Genomic DNA, 22,710 nt, shown 5'->3' on the forward strand with positions numbered 1-22,710 from the left:
TCATGAATAAAAAGTTCATTGACCATTGTCTGCGTATCTTTCAATGTGTTATAGGAAGAAAAACTATCTCCATTTGGTTTGGTCACTTCTTAGACCTTTTAGCTAAGTCATGGAACATCAAGGTTTTCCAGGCCTATATTAATGTTTTGTTGCTACATCTTTCAATATGTTAGGAAGACAAACTATCTCTATTTGGCTTGGTCACTTCTCAGACCTTTTAGCTAAGTCATGGAACATCAAGGTTCTCGAAGCCTATAATAATGTTTTGTTGCTACATCGTTGATTATGTTGTAGGAAGACAAACTATCTCTATTTGGTTTGGTCATTTCTCAGAACTTTTAGTTAAGTCATGGAATATCAAGGTTCTTCAGACCTACAATAATGTTTTGTTGCTACATCTTTCAATGTGTTATAGGAAGACAAACTATCTCTATTTGGTTTGGTCATTTCTCAGAACTTTTAGTTAAGTCATGGAATATCAAGGTTCTCCAGACCTATAATAATGTTTTGTTGCTACATCTTTCAATATGTTATAGGAAGAAGGCGTTTACGTGAAAACAACACATTTAATTATGTGTCGATTTGTTCTTCCGAAGTTTGACCATGGGCCATCTTCCTGCACTTTACTGTTTGGAAACTTCAAGTCATTGTTTGTTTGTATGAAAACAATGTTATTGCTGCATCTCATGTGATCTGACATTTTGTTTTATTCTGATTTGGAATATCTCCACTTAAAGATAGGAATAATAAAATAGTCATTAATGTAATTCGATTGAATGTTTTCCAAATTGTTATGTATGTACTTTTAATGATCCACTTCTTAGGTATAGCTTGAAGTTATTGTAACAATAATATTACAATCAAATCAAAGCTGTAAAACAAAAAGTTCGAATTTGTTGAAACCTGCAGGAAGTTGTCAATTGGCCCCCTGTTTAACCTATGAGGAACAGCAACATTTCACGGTACAATTATTATTTATTATTAATGAGTTATTTTATTTTTATGTGTTTGTTGTTTCGTCGTGTATTGTCAAATATATTTTCTTCTTATCGTTGTTACTTTATATCCCCCTCCCCCATCTTGCAATCGAACGTGCATTTACAAAACACTTTGAATTTGACGTTTATTAACTTTAAAGCCGTATATGGTCGTTAAACATGTATAATAGTTGTTGTTGTGTAAAATTATCGTAGTTCAGAGTCCAATTGAAAAGTGGCATGGTCGTTTATGTATAGGCAGGTATCTGAAGCTCTTTACGCGTATTATACAGATTGAGTTTTTACAATTAAAATGGTTTATTAGTAACACGTTATTGGATGTGAAATTGACGGCGTACTATCAGTAGCAGACTATTAATCTCGAGCGCAGTATCGATCGTGCTAACTTGAGAATAACTACTTCGGATCCAAGGTAATGATGGCGATAAAGGATTTTTAGTGACACTTCTTTTTTAGTAAGTGGACATATGTCGTTATGGCGGTAATCCTTTCTATCATGGATGAGGATAATTTGCACACTGTTTTGATCCAATATTGCATTCAAGTCACTTGAGCTTTAAGTGATTTTATTTTTTTCTATTGCTATATTTAGTAAATGATTTATCACTATCGTTTGTTATTATTGTCGTATTGAATTATATAATTGAAAACTAAGAAGCAAGTTGGTTTTAATTAAAAATTAAAATTAAATACAAGATTATGAAATTAAACAAAATTTAAATCGTCTTTATTTGATAAAATAATGCAATACCGTAACGGCTATAAATGGAATAGTTAATCTTGCTCTTCCCTTAGCTAGGCCTATATTTAAATAATCTGTAATGAAACGTCATCGCCTTCTCTGTCTCCTTCGTCATCAACAGATCACTATCATCATTAACGTCATCACCATTGCCAACACAATTAAATACTGATATCAGTGTTGTTCTTATCAGCTACGTCAATCCTTATAACAAACGTCATTATCATCGTTGTCAACATCATCAGTGAAAAATAACCATTACCGTAAACAATTTCGTTATCATTATCGTCGCATTGGTTTGATCATCTAACCACCACCACCACCATAATACAATGATCAATGCCGGTTATTCGTACACCGGCATAATCATATCAACGTCGCTTTCGTCATTATCATATCTATCATTTGCAACTTGTCATCATAATCATTGTCATCAACATCACCGCAATCAACCTATTTCGATTTATCATCATTGTTATCATCGTTTTTATCGTCATAGTCATTATGTTCCACAGCATTGTCATCTGTGTCAACCACTATGGCTTATTACGTTATCCGTCTAGTATTCTGTAATTTAGCCGTTTCACAAATTAACCTACAGAGTCTAATAATAGACACCCGGTAATTACCATGCATGTTACAATTGGTAAATCGGAAATTTGATTTTTCTAACGCAGACCTGGTCATCTGTAAGGGGTGTCAATATGTCATTAGGACTAAAGGCCTACGTAAATAACATTGTATTTTGTGTAGTATAGTTTAGTTATTTAGACTTGCCACAAGTCTATATCTAATAGTTACGTCAAGGCCACTAACGGCGTTCCAAGTATTATACGTATGAAACGAGGTGCTAAAATATTTATCTTTTACTAATACTGTAGTCGAAATACAATCTAGAACATACACATAACATTGTATTCCTAGTTTAAATGGTTAAGAGTGGCGCGTATCCGAATATTAACCGTATGGCCAATTGAAAGCTGCAGCCAAGTTAATAATTTGCATACACGCCTGAAATAAATATTAAACCCATTGAGGCCCTAATGTTACTTTTGTCTGGTTTTCTTAGAAGTTATGCCCTTTTGTTTAATGTGGGAATAGGCCGATCAAGGAATAGTGAACTATTCCCTCTGCCGATATTCCTATATAAATTAAGAGTGAGTCTAACACGGGATCTAACAACAGTGTAGGCCTATCTATAGATTATTTAAACGTCCAACCATAGAGGTATAAAGCTCCATGATCCAACTGACAAAAAATGTCCCTCGCAAACATTTAAGAACGAACATTAGCAAAACGGTACATGTCATTTATTTAATCGTTTCCTTACTTTGTCACTTTTTAAATGACAGTTGTAATCGACGTTAACACTCTTTTGTTATTGTGTCATTTCCGGTTTAAATTATTCCAATCAAGGAGTGATTAAAAAACAAATTGCTGTTTCATGTCTTCAATATAAATGTAGCAGTTTTGCAGTATGTAATCATGAGAGAGCAAACTCACTTTTTTCTTTAAAATTATCCGATTGACTTCTTGTGATTATGGTATTAGTAATAAAAGTACAATGATTTTAACTTAATGTTGCTTTTTGTGGCCATTAATTTTGTTTATTCTGATAAAAAAACAAAGAAGAAGAAGAAAGCAAGAACAAATTTGCCTAAAATAATTTATCCTTAATATTATGTAACATAGGCTTTATAACGGTTATGTTGGAAGATGTACAATTATTTATACATTTGTATAGTGTATTCAATACTGTACTGTATCAAATGTTCGACTACATTTGTAATATTTCAACCAAAAGAATTTCGTTAGCTTTGAATTGAATATTGTAGTTTCAACTAAATAATACAATAATTAATAAAAAGACACACGCACAATACCGTATTGTATGTATCAATTAAAGCTGTTGAATATTAAAGATATATTGTCCCCCTAAAAAAATATTTTTTTTAAATTTTTTTGTTGAATATGTTATTTTAATGTCACATAATAGTTATTCACTCACACAAAAAATTGGGTCTGAAAAAAATTTATTTACCTGAGAAAAATGTAATTTAAAGCAAAAAATGGTCAAATTTTCTGGAAGACAATGAGTTTTTGGGTAATTTAACTGTTTATTTTGTCTTTTTATAGGTGAAATAATTTTTTCCCCCGTTTTTTTTCTTATGGAAGTGAACAACTTCATTAAAACTGCAAAATGGCCTATTCAAAGTCCGATTTTAAAAATCTTTATTTTTCATGATTTTGGGGGACAATACATCTTTAAATCAGATCATTCATAGATATTTTGTAGCTTAATAGATTAAGAAAAAATAAATATTAACAATTTGAGATTGAATTGATACTGGTAAAACCATCCATGGAACATTATTTTAACATGCCTATTTAATAATTGACATAATAATACATTTATATAATAATGTTGTGTTGAAATACACATTTTATTCTCCAACAAATATATAATGTTCGTATGGTGAATTATTCGTTTTGTAGACGAAGCAAACTAGCCTCCAGGGTGGCCAACCGCTTAAAAAACCTGGAAATCTCTATCAGACATTCGCAGGTGTAGGCGCCTAGAATTAATATTCCCCACCGTCTTTGTACTGCCGTATATCATCAAATTCCACACTTGTCATCCGGTGAGTTTCCGGCCCAAGGCGTACCTTTTGTTGTAAACCAATTCTACCTGGTTTTCATATCGAAAAAACCGACATCAATCAAGTAACTCCATGAATTACACGCTACATTTGTTCTTAGTTTACCTATGAAAAGTTTTAGACCATATGATTGTATAAGCTGAAGCTGTGTGGCCCAGTATTTTGACGTTTTTCCCGTACCAAGGACTACCTGAGCGTCGTATTACCATTAGTGGTGTCAACTTATAAACCATCAGGCCACAAACGAAATAATTATTGTTTGTGCTATTTTAAAATATTTATTTTACTTAGCCGTACACTGTTATTATTTATATTTCGCCCATGTTCAGGTGTTCGTACAACCAGGTTTGTACGCACTTTTCAGAATGGCAAATATGTGATTAGTGTAGGTCATATAGGCCTACACACAAAAGCTATACAAGAAAACTGAAATGCACAGTAATTTCAGAAAAATAGTTAAAAGCTTCAAAATAGTCATATGGGCGTATTCTAGGTAAAAAATACTTTTTTTCTTACTTACAGGTGTATTGTCCCCTGAAAAAATAATTTTTAATTTTTTTTAATATGTCATTTTAATGTCACATAATAGTTATCCATTTTGACCAAAAATTGGATAGAAAAGAAATGTATTTACCTGAAGAAACTGTAATTAAATGCAAAAATAGTCAAATTGGCTGCCAGCTAGTGGGTTTTTGGTTGAATTTAACCATTTATTTTGTCATTTTGTAAGTGAAAAAATATTTTTTTCCATTTTTTTTCAAGAAAATGATTAGGCCAAACTTTATTAAACTACAAAATAACCTTTTACTTAATCTTCATTTTTCATGTTTTTGGGGAACATATCTTTAATCTTTTTAAGAAGCGGCTTGATTGATATTTTCAATTTTAAGCAACATCTTTATAGAAATTATTTTGGTTCTCTTGGTTAACTTTGAATCAGATGTTTGTAGAATAGGATAGTAAGAGTACTAAGACACCCTACAGCTCACTATGTCGGTCGGTTGGTCGATCGGTCGGTTGGTCGGTAAACACTACCTTGAGCACGCGACTGCAGCCATGTATATGGCCTTGTTCACTAGAGCTCCTGTTAGTTCAGGTAACCTCCATGGTTCAAGTGGGCTCTTATTTGGAAGCTTACAAAGTGCTGGAGAACGGGATATTGAAAATGGTTCTGTGTCACCTTCATTCATCCTTTTCGATTATTTTTTTAGGATATTTCATATACTTTTTTCTGTTCTAAAGCTCTTTGAAATATTCGTAATATACACCAGAAGACAACCATTAATATTATTTTGATATTTTGAATTCCAAGGCCACCTTTTAGTAATTGCAAGACATGTACTGTATTCTTTAAACAATACCGGTATATTTACAATATAAGTGAAATTTAGTAACCGTACTGTTGACAATTATTTATATTTATCAATTTTCAAATTTTATCAAAGTTTCTGCAATTTCTTGCATTTCAAAAGTAAGATAGTTTGATATTTGAGGCTGTAATCGGCGAAAGGTAAATACCACCACACCTCAATACTAGGCTGGTAATATCCTTAATTATACTAATCATATACTTTTCCTAGGTCTATAGAACGAAACTAAAGAAATATTTCCCCTATCCATTGGCCTGAAGATGAGAAACAAATTTGTTATTTTGTTTGGCCTGTCTGTAAAAATGTCTTATTGGCGCCAACACCTGCCTCAAATCAAACCCGACAGTAATTTGTTCGCTTGGACATTCCTGATTACATTTACAGCTGAATTGAATTGGCCTGCATGTTAAAACGCGAAAAGTAAATAACCAGGGGCAGAAAACGCTATCAAGCATATTCACCATATTAACACAATTTAGGTGTAATGTAATCATCGGTTGTTTTGTTATTTGTGTTATTTATTTACAACCTGTGATAGTTGATGCGATATTTGACCTTCCGACTGTGAACAATAATCGCTTTCAGACCAAGAATGGTTAGAGGCTTAAAACTAATAATAATTGTTTAGAAATACATGACTGTGAAAGTGTTCTCTAAACTGTTGCACAATGAATTGTCTTATGTAACTGTTGTTTTAGGCTTGACTCATAAAGTAAAAGTTTTAACAAGCGCTTTGTTTAATTTAGTTATTAACTTTAAAAAATATTCCCGACATAATTTCATCTGGACCGAAATGAATACAAAAATATAAAAAGAGAAAGCAAAAAGATGGTACTATTTCATTGTACAATACAGTACAAAATATCTCTATTGTCCAAGAAAATGGAAATTACATATCTCATGCCTGCGAATTATTGTTATTATTATCTTAAATATTTTAAAGTATAGTCTCTCATCCCGACTTTAACGAATTCATTTCTTTTTGAGTCACTGTATTTTTAAAAAGGGTTTTAAAATTATAAAACAGTTACAAATTTTATTTAAAAAAAAGTCATTTAGGCCTATTTATATGGAGATTTGGCTGTTTTTTGTATATTGTGACGTTTTCCAGCATGAACAATTTTCTTCTAGGCTAATTTACATGCTTTTGTTTTCTATATTTTCTTGTAAAACACAATGATGGAAGCAGGGAATAGGGAATTCACTCTTCCCTGGTGGAACATACAACAAGTTCAACATCGGTATTATTCCACTCTTTGCACTTTTGAATATCTCAACAAATGCCAAAAACATCAAATTCTTTTTTTTAAACTGACCTGCAGTACCATATTCATTGTATTGTTGAGTTATCAAAATTGTATTCGTTTAATATATGCAATGATTTCCTTAACACACACAGTCGCTGTCAAATAAAGTTATGGTTACCATCGCACGGCTGTGCCGAGTTTTCCTGTACAACATTCAATCACATTATGCTAATATGAAGGTCATATTCAATATAATATCTAAACAAACAAGTATAATCCGTCAATGATTTGGCATTTTAATGTAGTTCGTTATTAGATATTGTCACATGTAGGCCTATCGAACAGCACGCTACATGTTTTTGTATTGGAACTACTTTTATTAGGTTTAGAACCGATATGGTACCGATATTTATCCTATATTTTATGGCTTCATAAAGACGTTGGCTTTTCCTTATTATTGCCTTTTTCTAAGTATGTTTCATATGTTTAAAATCTTTACTTGATATGACGTTAAATTTCTTCTCCATTTGATGTTATAAAGTTGACTTCATTTGATACTTTGGCCGAAAGTCATCTTCTTTGTACTTTTTAAAAATAAAATCGTTTTTCTGATGTCCGTCATGATAGTTTATGTTCATTGGTTAACTGTGAATCATGTGACGCGTTAGTTTGGGCAAAATTTACTCCTACATTTTCATCTTTGATTACCTATGTAGCATTTGTAACTTGAGTTTTTAAATTATATTTCGATCAATAACTCAAGTCAATCATTATTATGCTGTAATAATTTGCTACAATGGCGCCACCAAACTACTTCTCTACTTAAGTCATTCTATTAACCGGGAAGGGGGAGTTTCTGAACATTTAGCACTTGTCCACCCTCTCAACGCAATTACGTCCGACTCTGATTTATCCTTGACCCAATGAGAGAAGAGCTTAAACAAAGGAATATGACTCAAACCTCCCAGGTGATCAGCGACTCTTGCTGTAGAAATTCGTCAAAAAGAGAGAGAGACAGAGTCTTGAGTAACGTATGAAACGAAACGTTACAGAGTCAAAATGAATCAAAGGTCGTAAAAAGTGTACATAATTAAATTTGTGTTATTTTTGTAACTATAAAAGAATTAGATTTGTTACAGTTTCTTTTACTTTCTATTATACTTTAATTTTCATGTTATAAATTTGTTTTTCATTTTAGTTATAGAGAAAACGTTGGCCCAATGGCCCATTTATAATATGGACGGTAACGATCGACAATAAATAGATAAACATACATTTTTCTACAAAAAAAAACACCAACAGAAATTGGAAAAAGTTTTCTTCTAGTTAGAACCATAGGATAACCACTTATGCCGTCTTTGATAACAAAAATTAAAATTGTTTTATCCACTCAAATTAAGTCATAAGAACAATAACATCTATCGATATTATTGTTCTTACTAAATCTTAACATTTGATTGGACTTTTAGTTTTTAGAAATTTAGTTTAGTTAGTGATGGCTTGCATACGATAGTATACTCTTTTATTAGGCCTACTGGATTCATACCCAGTAATTATCAATTGGTATTTACATTAGCTGAAAAGATTTATTCTTCATTCTATATGTTTTTACAATAAAAGTAATTGTTTTTTTAAATAAAATGTTACAGTGCGGTGAATCACAAAACGTAAAATTTGTTCTATTGGCTAGACCCCCATAGTCTCAAGGTTTTATCTGCTCCCAAGGCTCTGTTCTTGTCAATGAGGTAGCAAAAATAATGCTGCATCATTCGTGAGTGAGACAGACCTGGCTCTCACCTAGGGAATACACGCGAGACCTACTAAAATAATGTTTTCAAATAGACTAACAAGGCCAATTTCCTATTCGCTTGTATTCATATGCATAAAACCTTAAATATATATAGCTTAACCTATGATTTAAATAGGGCGATTTGTTGTACCGTTTTAGTGATTTCCCCATCTAAAATGCAAGTCTTTTTTACATCCGTTTTATTAATATTTACGAAAAACTCGCTGTAGCTTCGGTAAACCGCAGAGGACAGGAGGTGTGTTATCGATGCCATGATGGAAATTGTTCGATGTACCTACACACTACCCGGAAATCCGTCTGTTTCTTAAGGTGTTATCGCAGTAATTCAGAGCGACATTGTGTGGTTGATTTTTGCTAGTTAAAAAATATGAGAAGATAGACTGATTTATGTAATCTTAACGTCTTGAAAGGAGGTTGTGGAGGAACTGCATGTTCATAGCGTTCAGTTAGGCTCACGCGCGATGCAAACGTCACACAACGCAAATGTATCGCGCCGGCACGATGCTACAGAAGCATTAGGCCTACATTGATTACGGTACGCAACTTAAAAAATATTGTCTGTGATGAACAAGCAATCTTATTTTAGGCTGCTGACTTAATTACATCTTATAAATATATAAGATTATACAATTATTTCATCACCACGGTTGTTTCGAAAACAGAGACCTAAAAATATATCCACAGGGTCTCTGGTTTCTGTTTTCTAGACCCTATATTACGTTGATATTGAGATTTATTTTTTTCGAAATTTAGTATCAAAATATGTTGCGTTATTATTGTTTAATAAAGTTTTAATGTTAGATTAATTGAGTTAATATTGAATATTTGTCCGTTATTGGTAATTGTATTATTTAGAGTAAAGCAATAATTTTAAGAATAAAGATAAAAGGTATTATGCTTTAATGTCTTCATCACTTGTTGTACCTCATCATGCGAGCATGATTGTTCATTTTGTGAGTTATCGCCGCCATGATTATGTTAAAATGAATAATTTTCAGTGTAGATTTTTTGAAACGTCACAGGAAATTAAGAAGGATTAATGTTGTCTTTAAATGCAACTGCTTTGATTGTCATAATGATGTGATGATTCGTGACCTATTTAACCCTTCAATGAGTCGGTATTAATACTAATCTAGCCGGCATCAAGTGGGACTTGGTCTATAATTTTATAGGAAAGACGGATTAGGCCATACATGCTTTTCTGGAGCTTTTTGACGAATATTTGTGTTGCGTATAATTGATAAAACCAGCCCCTTACTTCACGGTGGATTGATTGATGATTTAATCATATCATATAACTGAGAAGTCCACGCTATATAATCCAACCGAGATCCTGTCTATAAAGCTTTTATAAATAATATTCTTGATAGAATTCTGAAATGTATACAGTGGATGAATATACTTCCGTGTCTCGGGTATTTTTAAGACTTCGAAAAACTTTTTCCATTCGATGTTCAAATCGCGCGCGAAAGGAGTATTTTGTTGAGAGCGAATTGATTGGGTACGTTTGCTATGTACTCCCTACGTATTCGTCAGTGTCAATCATGAATTAATATTCATGTATATGATAGGCGATATTATATTGTGTTTAAATATTAATATTAAAAATAAAATTAGAGTTACAAACAAATAAATAAATAAACGGATTGACAAAAGTTACTATATTAATTCTAATCGGAGTTTTTGTAGGTATTGACTATTATAGGCTATCATCATCGTACTATTTAGTGTATCAGTAATCTGTCTTTATGATTATGGTTTGTTCTTCAACTAAAATAAAAGTTAGATATTAATGCGATGAATAGATTTTAAATTGTTCGTTTCAGGTTAATTAATTTACAATTTATTACCATATTGACGCGTCTGAACTGTATTAAGAATTTCTGTTGTCCTAACGGTAACACAACTGTTGCTTTCGCTTAATTTTAATTAATAAGACAAAAATCATAATCTTTAATAAGCAATTAGTTGAGGTCGATTAATATATTTAGCAGAAGGCATGACTACGACTTTATCAGAGGCCTTATTTTGTTCGCATCGTCCCTTGAGAAAGCATGGTGTCATAATATAGCAACACGTGGTATTTTTTTTTTTACTGTTTTACACTACATTGCCTTTATGCAGGTGGTTCACGATATACAGTAACGGTATAATTAAATTAATAACATTTTAATGATTAATTTATTGATAATGACATCGTTGAATTTTCGACATGCTAGTTTTTGAATGATGGTGAAGCGAGATACTTGAACAGCTTCCCATTATAATGTTTAAAATAGTTGTGCGAACTTTATCGAATGTTAAACTTCTTATTTGCATATTTGCCTATTTCTCGTTTAAGTGTTCGTGCTTTCATCTCTTTCAAGTTTTTATTTTCGTTTTCCAAACTGTAATTTTTTAAAAATCATATAGATTTTTATATTTTCAAAATAGCATTCAATAAAATATTTCTTCAAGTATGCACTATCTGTTATTAACGTTTATCGAGTGCGCTATTCTTTAAAAATCTCAAATTATTTCCCGAAATGAAAATCTTTTTAACGGTTTATAATCGATTATCTGACTTGTCAAACCATGCGATCAAATATTATATAAATACATTATATACATATGGGAGGCCTGGGCATATCTCTTTCTTATTTTCACAGACCTCAATAGTACGGTAATTCAAATAATTTGGTAGAGCATTCCATTCATTATAGGCCTACGTCATTATAAAATGGGTTTTTTTTGTGAAACATAACCTAAAAATATAGATTTATTCATTGGTTTTAAATTTTAAAATGTGAAGAAAATAATGTTAATATTAGAGTGTTTTTTAAACCGTCAGTTATACGAATTGACGCGTATGAAACGAACAATCATGTATGATGCGTCAATATTATGTGTGGATAAATTCAAATATATCTTGCCTATCATAATGAACAAAAAGTGTCATATAATGGATAATCACCATGCTTTTGTTTGGTAATTATTTACCTATACCTGTCATATCTAAAATCTATATTTGTAATTATGAATAATCATGTCCCCACAGGTAAAATGTCAACATGAATTGTAACCTAAACAATTGTTATGGTACATAGACTTGCTTATAGGTAATATAATACCACTTGCTTGATTGGATACAGCTTGTACGCGCTACACTAATTGATTTAATTAACGCATAGCACAATTGTTAGCAGAATGTACGAAAATATGTTTTGACGAGTTTTTGAGTTTGAATAGCGACGAGTAAATATGTGACAATACAACGATCTAAAGTTGCATTTACACGATGTTGGAAGTTGATTGTTGAATCTGCCTTTATTATTTTGGCCATGTGTAAATAATCTACAGAAGCTATATTTATTCAATATACACGGTAAAGTTGGGCCAGACACGTATTTCATTTATACTGTAATGTACTTAGCGCGTTATTAACAAGTAATTATGTTTCAACGTGTGAATAGAACCTTATGTGTGAAATAAGTGGCTGTTCAAAGAAAGTTATTAAAGGTTCGTAAATATTGTCGAGTAATTGACGTTTAATACGCTTCATAACCTTTTGTATTGTCAACGGATGACCGTTTTTAATTCTATTTTCCGATTGAAAATAAAATGCTGGGAAATTATCTGATCAACGAAATCACTCAGTCGAATTAAATTTTGCAACTTATATATTGTCTTGTTTTAAGACTAGCATTGTTTATTATTAAATTAAGTCGTCCATCTCAATGTTTTGTGATTTTGATTGGTCGGAGAACAGTGTAAGATGGATGTATATAATAAGTGTACACACTTGAGCAAACTTCGTTAAAGCCATATAAAAGCAACTAATGTAAAGTATGTATTATTATCTCCGCCTATAGGAGGTTATATTTGTGTCCGAGATATTTGTGTGGGTGTGTTAGTCTGTTAGCAAGATAACATCAAAACTAAAAGACAGATCTTTACCAAATTTAAACCACAGATAGATATGTTGTCACGGACGACTCCATTACATTTTGGAAGCAATCCGGACCAGGGTCCCAGTTCTGGACCACTTTTTATTATTTTACTAATTTTAGGCCGTACGTCAAAACTACAAGATGGATCTTTATTACGATTCATCCCTTTCTCTTTTTACTCCTGAGGAAGGTTGCAACTCTTCTCTATGCGCCAACATTTTAATAGTATTTATAAGCAATACGGTAATCACAAGATCGAACTTATTACAGTATGGTCAATAACTTAATTAGGGTCAATGAATATTAGGATCACCGTAGTGTTTTAGGTCAATATCGTAGGGTCAATAGATCATATAGTGGTCAATACGTAACGTGTTAGGAATTATCAATGAAGTATTATTTTAAACTTAATGTCAGACCACTATAAACATGATCAATAATAGCATTTTAAACAATTCATTACATACGTTTAAATTTTAATGTTTTACATTTTTTTGAAAAAAAAGAGTCTGTATTCACTGGCGTAGTTCAGGAGCAAAGGGGCCTCACCTCCCTTCCATCTACTGTGCAAAGTGTATCCTGCGTTATATGTAATTATATTATATTCAAATTAAGTTCACTGTAATTTCCGTACCCCCAGGCATAAGCAACGCCGGAATGTTGTTGCAACTTAACGAAAGAACATTATGTTTGTCTTTCTGTAAACAGTAATTTGCCAAAGATTGTTCTTCACGGAACTTAATGCATAGTTAACATTTTTTAAATCAATCATAAATACATATTTTTGATTATACTATTAATGTTGCTTAAATGATGACATTAACATACACCCGGCGGTGAATGCATGAACTTGACTTATGTAATCTCCTAATCTCACATTTAGGTGTCATTTCATATTTATGCACAGTAATAGATCTAATTGTAGATACGCCGGTTAAAACATGCGTGTGCCAGTTTTTTTCCCCTCAACAAAATACCCAAGAGACATGGGTCGTGGCTCTACTGTCATGTCATAGACAAATAGACTGGAGAATTTTACTGAAAGGAGTTTACAAACGAAAGCTGAAGGATACATGGATTTAAAATACAATCTATAGGCGGAGTAGGCGGAGTATTGCGCCTTATTCACTTTAACTTCGATGTTTTGCAAATCATTGTGAAGCTAATGTGTTGGTTGAAGCTGTGACAATTTGTCACACAAAGCATATAGTCGAGGAACCCCTCTTCAGCGTTTGGTTTGTAATCTGTTTTTTCCTCCCTCGTCTACGATGAACAGTATCATTCCTTTATAGTTGAACAAATTGCACGTTTTGTTGCGAGTTAAATAAGTTGCTTTCGCTTTAACTTTACCCAGCGGATAATTTCTCAAAAGATGGTTATGTTGCATTCATGTCTGAATATGATGCATAGCGTAAACTTTGTAAGTTAAGTTTGTGCTGAATGCTGATCTAAGTAAACAAGAAAAATCCTGTGTATTTAAGGCAGAAATGATTAATAAATGCTTCTTCTGTATTTGTATAGTTATTCACAGTTTTCTTATATTTAAATTAAATAAACTTATTTTTAAAATGTAGGTCTATGTTGAAAGGTGCGTTTAGTCTCGAACTAAAGTCAAAGTTGATCTCGAAATTGCAAAATCACTATCGGTATTTTTTTTAATAATTCAACTAACTACCTATAGAGTCGGGCAAAGTTTGGCAAAACCTTGTCCACATTCGTTTTACCATGTTATTACAATTCCATCAGGACATTTTATTTTTATTTACGCGGAGCCATTCTTACGCTGACTAGTTACCAAGCATTCCACTCGAACCAAATCAATAGTGACCCTGTGGTACACCCATCGACTATGCATTGATCTTGCCTTTAAACAACATTTCATGTTTTCCTACCGTTTTAGATTGTAACGAAATTGTTTCCCAATTTTGACATTGACATGGCCAAATACGGTATATTCACCCAATTCCCTACCCCATCCTCGTTTCTGTCTACTTTTGAATGCAGAAAATAACTTCAGATGACTATAATGAATACATTATGTTTACAAGTGATGCACTTAACGGCAGTTGGTTTATATTAAAGTTGGCTGGTAATATTTTGTTGGCCTACAACCCATAGACGTAATCAGTATCATATAGGCCTAATGCGATGATTTACATATGGACATCATTTTTAATGGAATATCACAGAAATATTAAGAATGCATTTTAACTATTAAAGTCAATATTTTGTTGTAACCTTTAACCTGATATGATTTTGAATTTGTCATAAGTTTCAGAACCGTGACAGAAGTCATCATTGGTCTTTTAGGCTACAAATACAGCGACATTTGTCACAGAAAAAGTACAGTATTGAGACAAGTCCCTGTGAAACTATTTAAATTCAGTGCGTAGGATAAACATGTTATTAGAGAAGAGAATTATGTAATCACTAAAACTCCCCGGGGTTGATACTTTTTTAATAATGTTTCTTGTATTTAAGCAGATTGGCACGTTTATTGCTTTAGTAGTTTCTTTAAATTACTACAACGATACTAAGAAAGGATGACGAATATAAAAACGAGATCCTTACTGTGACATTTGAAGTGCAATACTATTTTATTTATAGAAATATTTCTGCAATGTTATCTCTGCGACTTGCTATCTCTGCTATTTACACGGGAAAATAAAATGACTACGACATATGATATAACAGTAATGATCGTATAATTTCAATCTATAACAAACATTCACCTTTAAATATGATATTAATAGTAAATCAGCGAACCATTTTGTTAGCGCTAAATCGATACATGTTATTGTAGGCCTCTGCATTCTTTTATTTCAGATTCAGAAGAAAAACACTTATTGCAAATAGTCCTACTATCTGAAAAATATTAGAATACAAAAATATCAAACTAAAAAGGAGTTTATTAAATCAATACATTATTTTGAACAATCTCTGCTACATAATTTCACCAGATTCTGTCACTAGATAGAAGGTAACAGACTACTGCACGTGTACTAGATACATGTCTAACTGTATTGAGTTTGAAATCTTTTGCACTTGTTTCGTAAAGATTATGCACTGGGGTTTTCCAATATAGTACTCTATAAAAAAGAACACTACCATTTGTTACAAACGACCTTTTTTTTTGTTTCAAAGATAATATAATGAACAATGAACACACTGCACAAATAGAGGTAGATGAAGTTACACAGCCTTACAACTATTTTTTCATGTTTACCTTTTTTCGATTCAGGGGGAGGTTTCGGTGAAAAATGAACCAAAGAGAGTTATCCTGCAAGTTGTTCAGGAGTTGTATGACAGAATATTAACGACGGAATGGGGTACCGACACACGGACATGTACTATAGTTTTCATTGGTAAGTAAAACAATTGTTCATGACTTATTGTTAAACATTTATTGTCCCCCTGCAAACATGAAAACTAAAGATGAATCAAACTTTGAGAATAGGCCATTTTGTATTTTTGATAGTTAAGTTATTTAACTTTGGCAAACAATTAACACTTATAAGTATTCCGCTTATAATTGACTTTGAGACTATTTTTTCCTTTTAGTTAAAGGTAAATGTGTTTTTCACTCAAATTTTTTTGTTAAAGTTAATAATACGTGACATTTTTTGGGTTAGTGTATACCCTGAATTGTCCTCAGGGGACATCCTTATTACGGTTACTCTCTTTTGTCCCGTGGGTGTCCCTTAATGGGATTTCTACTGTATACTCAACAGCAAGTATTATTGATTCATTATTAACGTTTTGCTAGAACTCTAGCTATAGTTAGGCTTATCCTATAATGAAGAGTACGTTACATACCGACTGCAAACAAACACTTTAATGATTCTTGTAACATTATGTTTATTCTGGTAAATTTAGGTATTATATTAACATGAATAAAATAAGTATATAATAAAATGAATAAATATTAAAAAAGGTTCAGAAAAAAGGGGAGAAACATAAAGAAAGAGAGAAAATCGATAAAATCAATTACCGTAAATTGTTTTGGGTGGTAAAATATAAGATAAGATTGATATCGGTACTACTATAGCGCCACCAATTGATAAAATTATATAACTTCAGTGATGTATGCGAGCGGTTTGTCATTATAGCTTTTGATCGAACTTTGTGGATTATCTCTTTCATTGACAAAGTTAATAGTTATTGATGGCTTGAAAACTTTGACCAGAAACCTTTTAGATCTATATCCTTTTAACGTCGAAATGATTATCCGAGGTTGAACGGATTTCAGTTGATTGAATGGTTTGTTTTGTCCAAAGGACATACTAGCCTAATGTTTTAATTGAGTCGTTGATTTAAACATCAATATCCTAATACGAAACACAAACATGATTATACGTTAACTGTATAGCAGGTCTTACCAACGTGTTAATATAGTGGGTTGGGGGGATATTATTGGGTAATTAATGGAGAATCATGTTATCAACAAATTCAAGAAGAAATGGACTTTTTGTTCTCACGAATGAACTACAAAATGGGAGCTGATTTCATTTGTGTATAGAAACAAAGGTTTATTTGTACATCATCATTCTGAAATGCAATCACCTGCAGATTAGATCATAACGTGTTTATGTTTATAGCATCGGCATGACCATCTAAGGCGAAGATTCGTCTTTAATTAATCTAAACAAAGATTATCATTTCTTGTTATTTGAGCAGCGCAAAAATATTTTCTAATTTCACTCAGTTTATCTTGCAGAATAACAATGCCCTTTGGACCCAAAGGTACCCATATGTTAGTCGTTGTTAACGTGTCATTAATTATCAGTATATGACGCGTTGTAAATTCAGAAGCGTGTGAGTAGTTCCATGTGTTTAAACGTCTGTCATTGTAACGCGTCATTAAATGTGATGATAACGCGTCATGATTGTGCGGCGTAAATTTAATTTATCATAACATTCTATTTCGTGCCACGCTTCACTTCACATATTGTAATGCATGGTGCATGTAAACTTGTTCACTTTATATTTCGTAACTAATTGAAATTGTGGAGACTTTTTTTATTATCGATACTACACTAATGGCAACTGGGCCTTGGTATTTGGGTATCAAATATCTTGACTTTTCCTTCTTCTGAAATGAAGAGTAAGCCTAATGCTTGTAGACGGGGATTCTTTCTCCTCACAGTATATTAAATGGTAGCTCCGAGTTTAACATTTCTGTATAAACACAACAGTATAGTAGAGCTTGCTGAAAAGGGTCTCCGTTGTTCATTAAAGGATAGCTCCTGGTTAGCATTTAGGCTATATTGTTATTTAAAAAAACACTTTGATTAATAATGTTGGTTAACTCTACTTATTTTTCGACAGCGTAAAACAGGCCCTTTAAAAAAATCTGTTGGATTTTTCATAATGCAATAAATGAAATTTACACTAATTTATGTAAATTTGAGGTTTTGAGTTTTTCCCTATAAAAAATAGTATATAGATCGAAATGCATGCTGAAGTCCGATTTGCACGCATTGAACATGGGTCTCATCAGATTTATTTACACTAAAGATTGGTGTCGGATATGTGATTTGGAACCCCTATAAATCTAGTCACACTAATCCTATTTAGAATAATAAAACATAATACAATACCTTAATTAGCCAGCTGCCTTGGCAACTTAATTGACTGTTTTGTGTTACATAATTGATGAATGTACATTTAATAGTCTGTTACTTAGGTAATTACTTCTTTTTTTTCTCTTTAGCATCAGGAATATTTCTTATATAAGGAATATTGCACTATATTTTGTATAGAAAAGCCGATATACATATTAGACATAACGATATATAGGCTAAATGTAGCTATTCATAATAAGTACTGCATGAATTGTATAGCGAGATCCACAAGCTCCTTTCCCTGTCCAAACTGCCCCAAACTGTGTAAATCAAGGATTGGTCCAATCAGTCATGCAAGAACACATCGAAAAACTAACATTAATTATACAATAATTGTGTACACTACAACAATAACAATCAATTTAATACAATACTTAATAGACACTATATCATTTTATACAAATGATAACAAAATAAATAAAAACTAGTGAAATAATTAGTAATTATGGAAGACTGGAAATGGCAGTCATACTCTTAGAGTGACTCCAAAATAGAAGATATACATTTGTCTATTAATAATAAGTATGAATTGTATAGCCTACACGTGAAAAACGATAATTTAAAGACAGTTAGCCGATATAATATTAGTGTATAGTATTCTAAATAACTAACCATTCGCAAGCAATATTAAGAAGTAGAAAATCATTGTGTGCATATAAGATTGATTTACGTCGGTTTGTTTCTAATTCAGTCGATCTGAACCAAAGCTTTCCATTTTTTGTGATGTTTACAAAAAAATATATATAAACTTTCTTTCTTCTTTCTTAACAATTTTCACGGCTGCTGAATAAATGTTGCGAAACGAAAGAAAAATATACAAAAAAGAAACCAGAACATGTCATGATTCTTTGCTTTTTAAATGCAGATAAAGTTTGATTGAAGCATGGAATGATGCTGCAGTATGCAAGTGACACGAATTTTTCTTAGCTCTGGTTGGTTGCGCAATTTTTAATCACAAAAAGTTAAACTAATTCTAACTACTGTGCGAAAAAGTCAAGGAACTAGAATTCGTTCGTTTGGAAGATTGAAATCTTTTGATTCATGTAGACCTAGGCCCTAAATAAAATCGATGGAAGAGGCTTAATCCCACCCTAGTTTGGTGAACCCATAATAAAGAAAAGATTATAGCCACTAACCATTCAAAACTACAAGTAAAAAATCACTCTTCCTTCGTATATGATATCATACACAAAATCCCAAACATGTAGCGTAACTATCATAACAATAAAAAAACATGGAGAAAAAATAAAATAAAATATTTTTTTTAATGAAACCGTTTATTTTGTCTTTTTATATAAGTGAAATCATTTATTATTTCTGTTCGTTTTTTTCTGTGGAGTAATATCTTTGATTCATTAATTTTCTTTTCAAATTTGAATTATGGGGAAATGTTCTGCATAAAATCTTTAAATAAAAACAAATTCTATTTTTTAAAACACAAAACAAGTTTATTATATTCGACTGAACATCTGCGGACCCTCAAAAGTCAAACAGTGTTTCTCTTCACCGCAACATTCTCAATTTGTTTGGAGTTATTTTCTTGACAAAGAACTGTAAGAGTTTTACCTAATCGGTTATGAAATGATACAACAGTTACAATTACGTTTGCTTTTCAGATTTAGTTTTGCAGCAACTTAAGGCCGATACCGCCACTATTTGCTTTACTTTAAAAAAAAGTTAAGATAATTTCCCCAAGGAGAATTAATATTAGGGGATCACTCTTCAATTCAAAACTTTCATCATAATACTATTTATCAAATCATTGGAAAAGAATTGTTTTGAAGTGTAGTTGCTAGGAGCGATTTTGTAGAGTTTGGTCGATTACCTCAGCTTGTATTCAACATTTAACTCTTTTACTCCAGGTGTTAATTTGTAATAGCTATCCATTTGGCTCTCTCTTGTACTACAACTTGCTAGACAAATATTGAGAAATGCAATTGACCGCAAGTATTCTTTTTATTCACATGTAATATATAAAACTAGGTGAATATATCAATTACCGAGTTGTAATAATATCAATCGAATTTTTTGATGAACCCGGAGGCTAAAGTGAGCATGTATTATGTTTAGTAACCTCACTAGTGTGACCTTTTTAACACGTAAAATTATAGTACAGTACATCGTTTCGTTTCTCGTTTTCTTATAGTGAAGAGGTAACCCCGGGCAAAGGTTTTTGTGTGAACTTATAGCGGTCTCACAATGCCGTTTTTATTTTTTGATATTAAACGTTTTCAATATAATACAAAGCTGTCCTTAATCATCATTGTAGAAAAGTCTGCTGACATTGTTCTTGAATGGTTGTAGGTAAGATGCAATGTAATCGTACCCATGTTAATTTTCACATACCGCTTCAAAATGAGAAAGAAAATATGTTGGCGTACCTAGTGGCTTTTGGTTTTGTCGGCTGTATCAACTTAGTTAGTGTACCCGAAGGGATCTCTTACACGGTTTTTGTTTTGAATTACAATGCTCAGTGCGTTAATGGTCAGTTTTCCTGCCGTTTCGTGTGTGTCCAAGAAACTTATCCGTGGTCAGCGCTAATGGATTGTATGCGTTATCGCTATTATGTTATTTCTTAGGTGCGAAACGTTCCTTATTAAAATAAAAACAAGATAAACGAAACCACCACATGGCTGTTGACAATTGAACTATAACTTTTTCATTAGAAAGTTAACACCACATTTTAAAACACTTAAAATGTGAGCATTGGGGAGGAGCAAAATAGATTGATTCGAAGTCTTAGTTCTATAAATTGAAAAATTAAAATTAATAAAATAATAAAACTAAAAAATAACCTGAGTAAGGATAAATATAACTTGATTAATTTAAAAAAAATAAATTTTAATCTAACCAACGTTTTGGGTCTAGAAATTATTATATTATAAAAACTTAAAAAGAGTTAAACCATGGAGTAATAATCATTACAAATGTATGGCAGTGTTTGTTTGTTGTAGTCATTCTAGTTATTTATTGTGTTCTTAAAGTTTGGAAAATGTTATTATTTTTAACTAATTACGCATCGATTTTCAAAATAGTAGGCCTACCGTATAACATTTAGCGACAGTGCACATTGGTGTTAGAAACAACTAACTACAGTGATGAGTTAATTGACAAGCCATTAGTGTTTAATATGAAGCTTATAGATTTTAGGTATATTTACACATTAAAAGTGTTACGATGATTACAATATATAATTGATTTAAATATCTGTCTGTTTGTGTATTTTAACGATAAGGCTATGTTTATTCTGAACGAAGGAAATAATGCGGAAAATGAACACTCTTCTACTTAGCCAGGACACCTGTGGCACTGAGCCTTGGTCCTTTGTAGGGTGTTATTGCTTTTAAGCAACGTGTTACCTGAAGAGTAAATAGATGAAATATAAAAGAATCCATTGAGAGGTATTATCTGTCTTTATTTGATTTGAATTGGCAGATTAATGAATGCAATCGCTCCCTTCGGTAAAGTACAAAGTTAAGCAATCCCAAGGACCACAATAGCCAACATTTAACAAGACAAACTTCTCTATTCATTACACATCAATTGGGCTTTTAACTAATTTCCTTCTGAGTGGAGGCACTAATGTTAGTGGTGCATTTGGGTGATTTCAATTAAAGACGGACGGCAAAGGTGTTAGGCTAAATTGCTTTTAATCCGCAATGAGTGTGTGATCGCTAGGCCATCATTTATTCAATAGAGCATCGTATAGTAACTTGATGAACTAGTTAATACTAATACTCAAACCTACTTAAAAGCTTTGGTAAACATTATATCATGGCTATAAATATCAAAATGTCAATGATATCGCATGGATTACACATGAAAACCCAGCGTTTCTTACCAATCATGGTTTTTTATTTCCTTATAAGGTATGATACATTGTATTGCTATTAATATATTTCAGTTTACATTAATTGTTAATGCTTAAATATACAGAAACATTAGACAATATGAGATATGATCCGTTATTAGTTAAATTAGACAAATAACCCTACGCTTTATTAGGACATCCGTGTAATGTCATCAACAACAACTCATAGTCATAAACTAACCTATGTTCACTTGGTATAAATGTAATTTCACTCTTCCCTGCTATGAATACATATGCCTTTACTTGTTGAATGAAAAGAATAGTTTCAGAGTTGAAAAATTGATATCATAAAGGTCAATATCATATAATATATGCACGTTTTCAACAAATGCAAAACATTCATTATTTGTTTTAGTTAGGATTTTAATCTCCATCTTCAATTTATTTTTAGTTTAGTTTTTTTTGGTAGTGGAAAATGAATTTTACAATTTCCCACGTGTATGCCAAGGTTTCACAAGA

At 31.9% G+C, this 22,710-nt stretch overlaps 2 protein-coding genes across 5 annotated transcripts in view; one reads left to right on the plus strand and one right to left on the minus strand.

The window, feature by feature from the left end:
- The window catches only part of LOC144844716 (NADH dehydrogenase [ubiquinone] 1 beta subcomplex subunit 7-like), a 141,667-nt gene that overhangs the window by 33,848 nt on the left and 85,109 nt on the right, over positions 1-22,710 (minus strand). The window lies entirely within an intron of this gene.
- Positions 1-22,710, plus strand: part of LOC144844714 (zinc-regulated GTPase metalloprotein activator 1-like) — a 71,058-nt gene that overhangs the window by 23,679 nt on the left and 24,669 nt on the right. For all 4 annotated transcript variants that reach the window (XM_078701743.1, XM_078701744.1, XM_078701745.1 and 1 more), the window contains exon 13: positions 15,998-16,121. In XM_078701743.1, the coding sequence (XP_078557869.1) occupies positions 15,998-16,121 (124 nt within the window). The remainder of the gene's footprint in view (positions 1-15,997; positions 16,122-22,710) is intronic.

The sequence above is a fragment of the Antedon bifida genome, chromosome 6, assembly GCF_963402885.1.
Source record: "Antedon bifida chromosome 6, ecAntBifi1.1, whole genome shotgun sequence".
In the NCBI taxonomy this organism is placed as follows: domain Eukaryota; kingdom Metazoa; phylum Echinodermata; class Crinoidea; order Comatulida; family Antedonidae; genus Antedon; species Antedon bifida.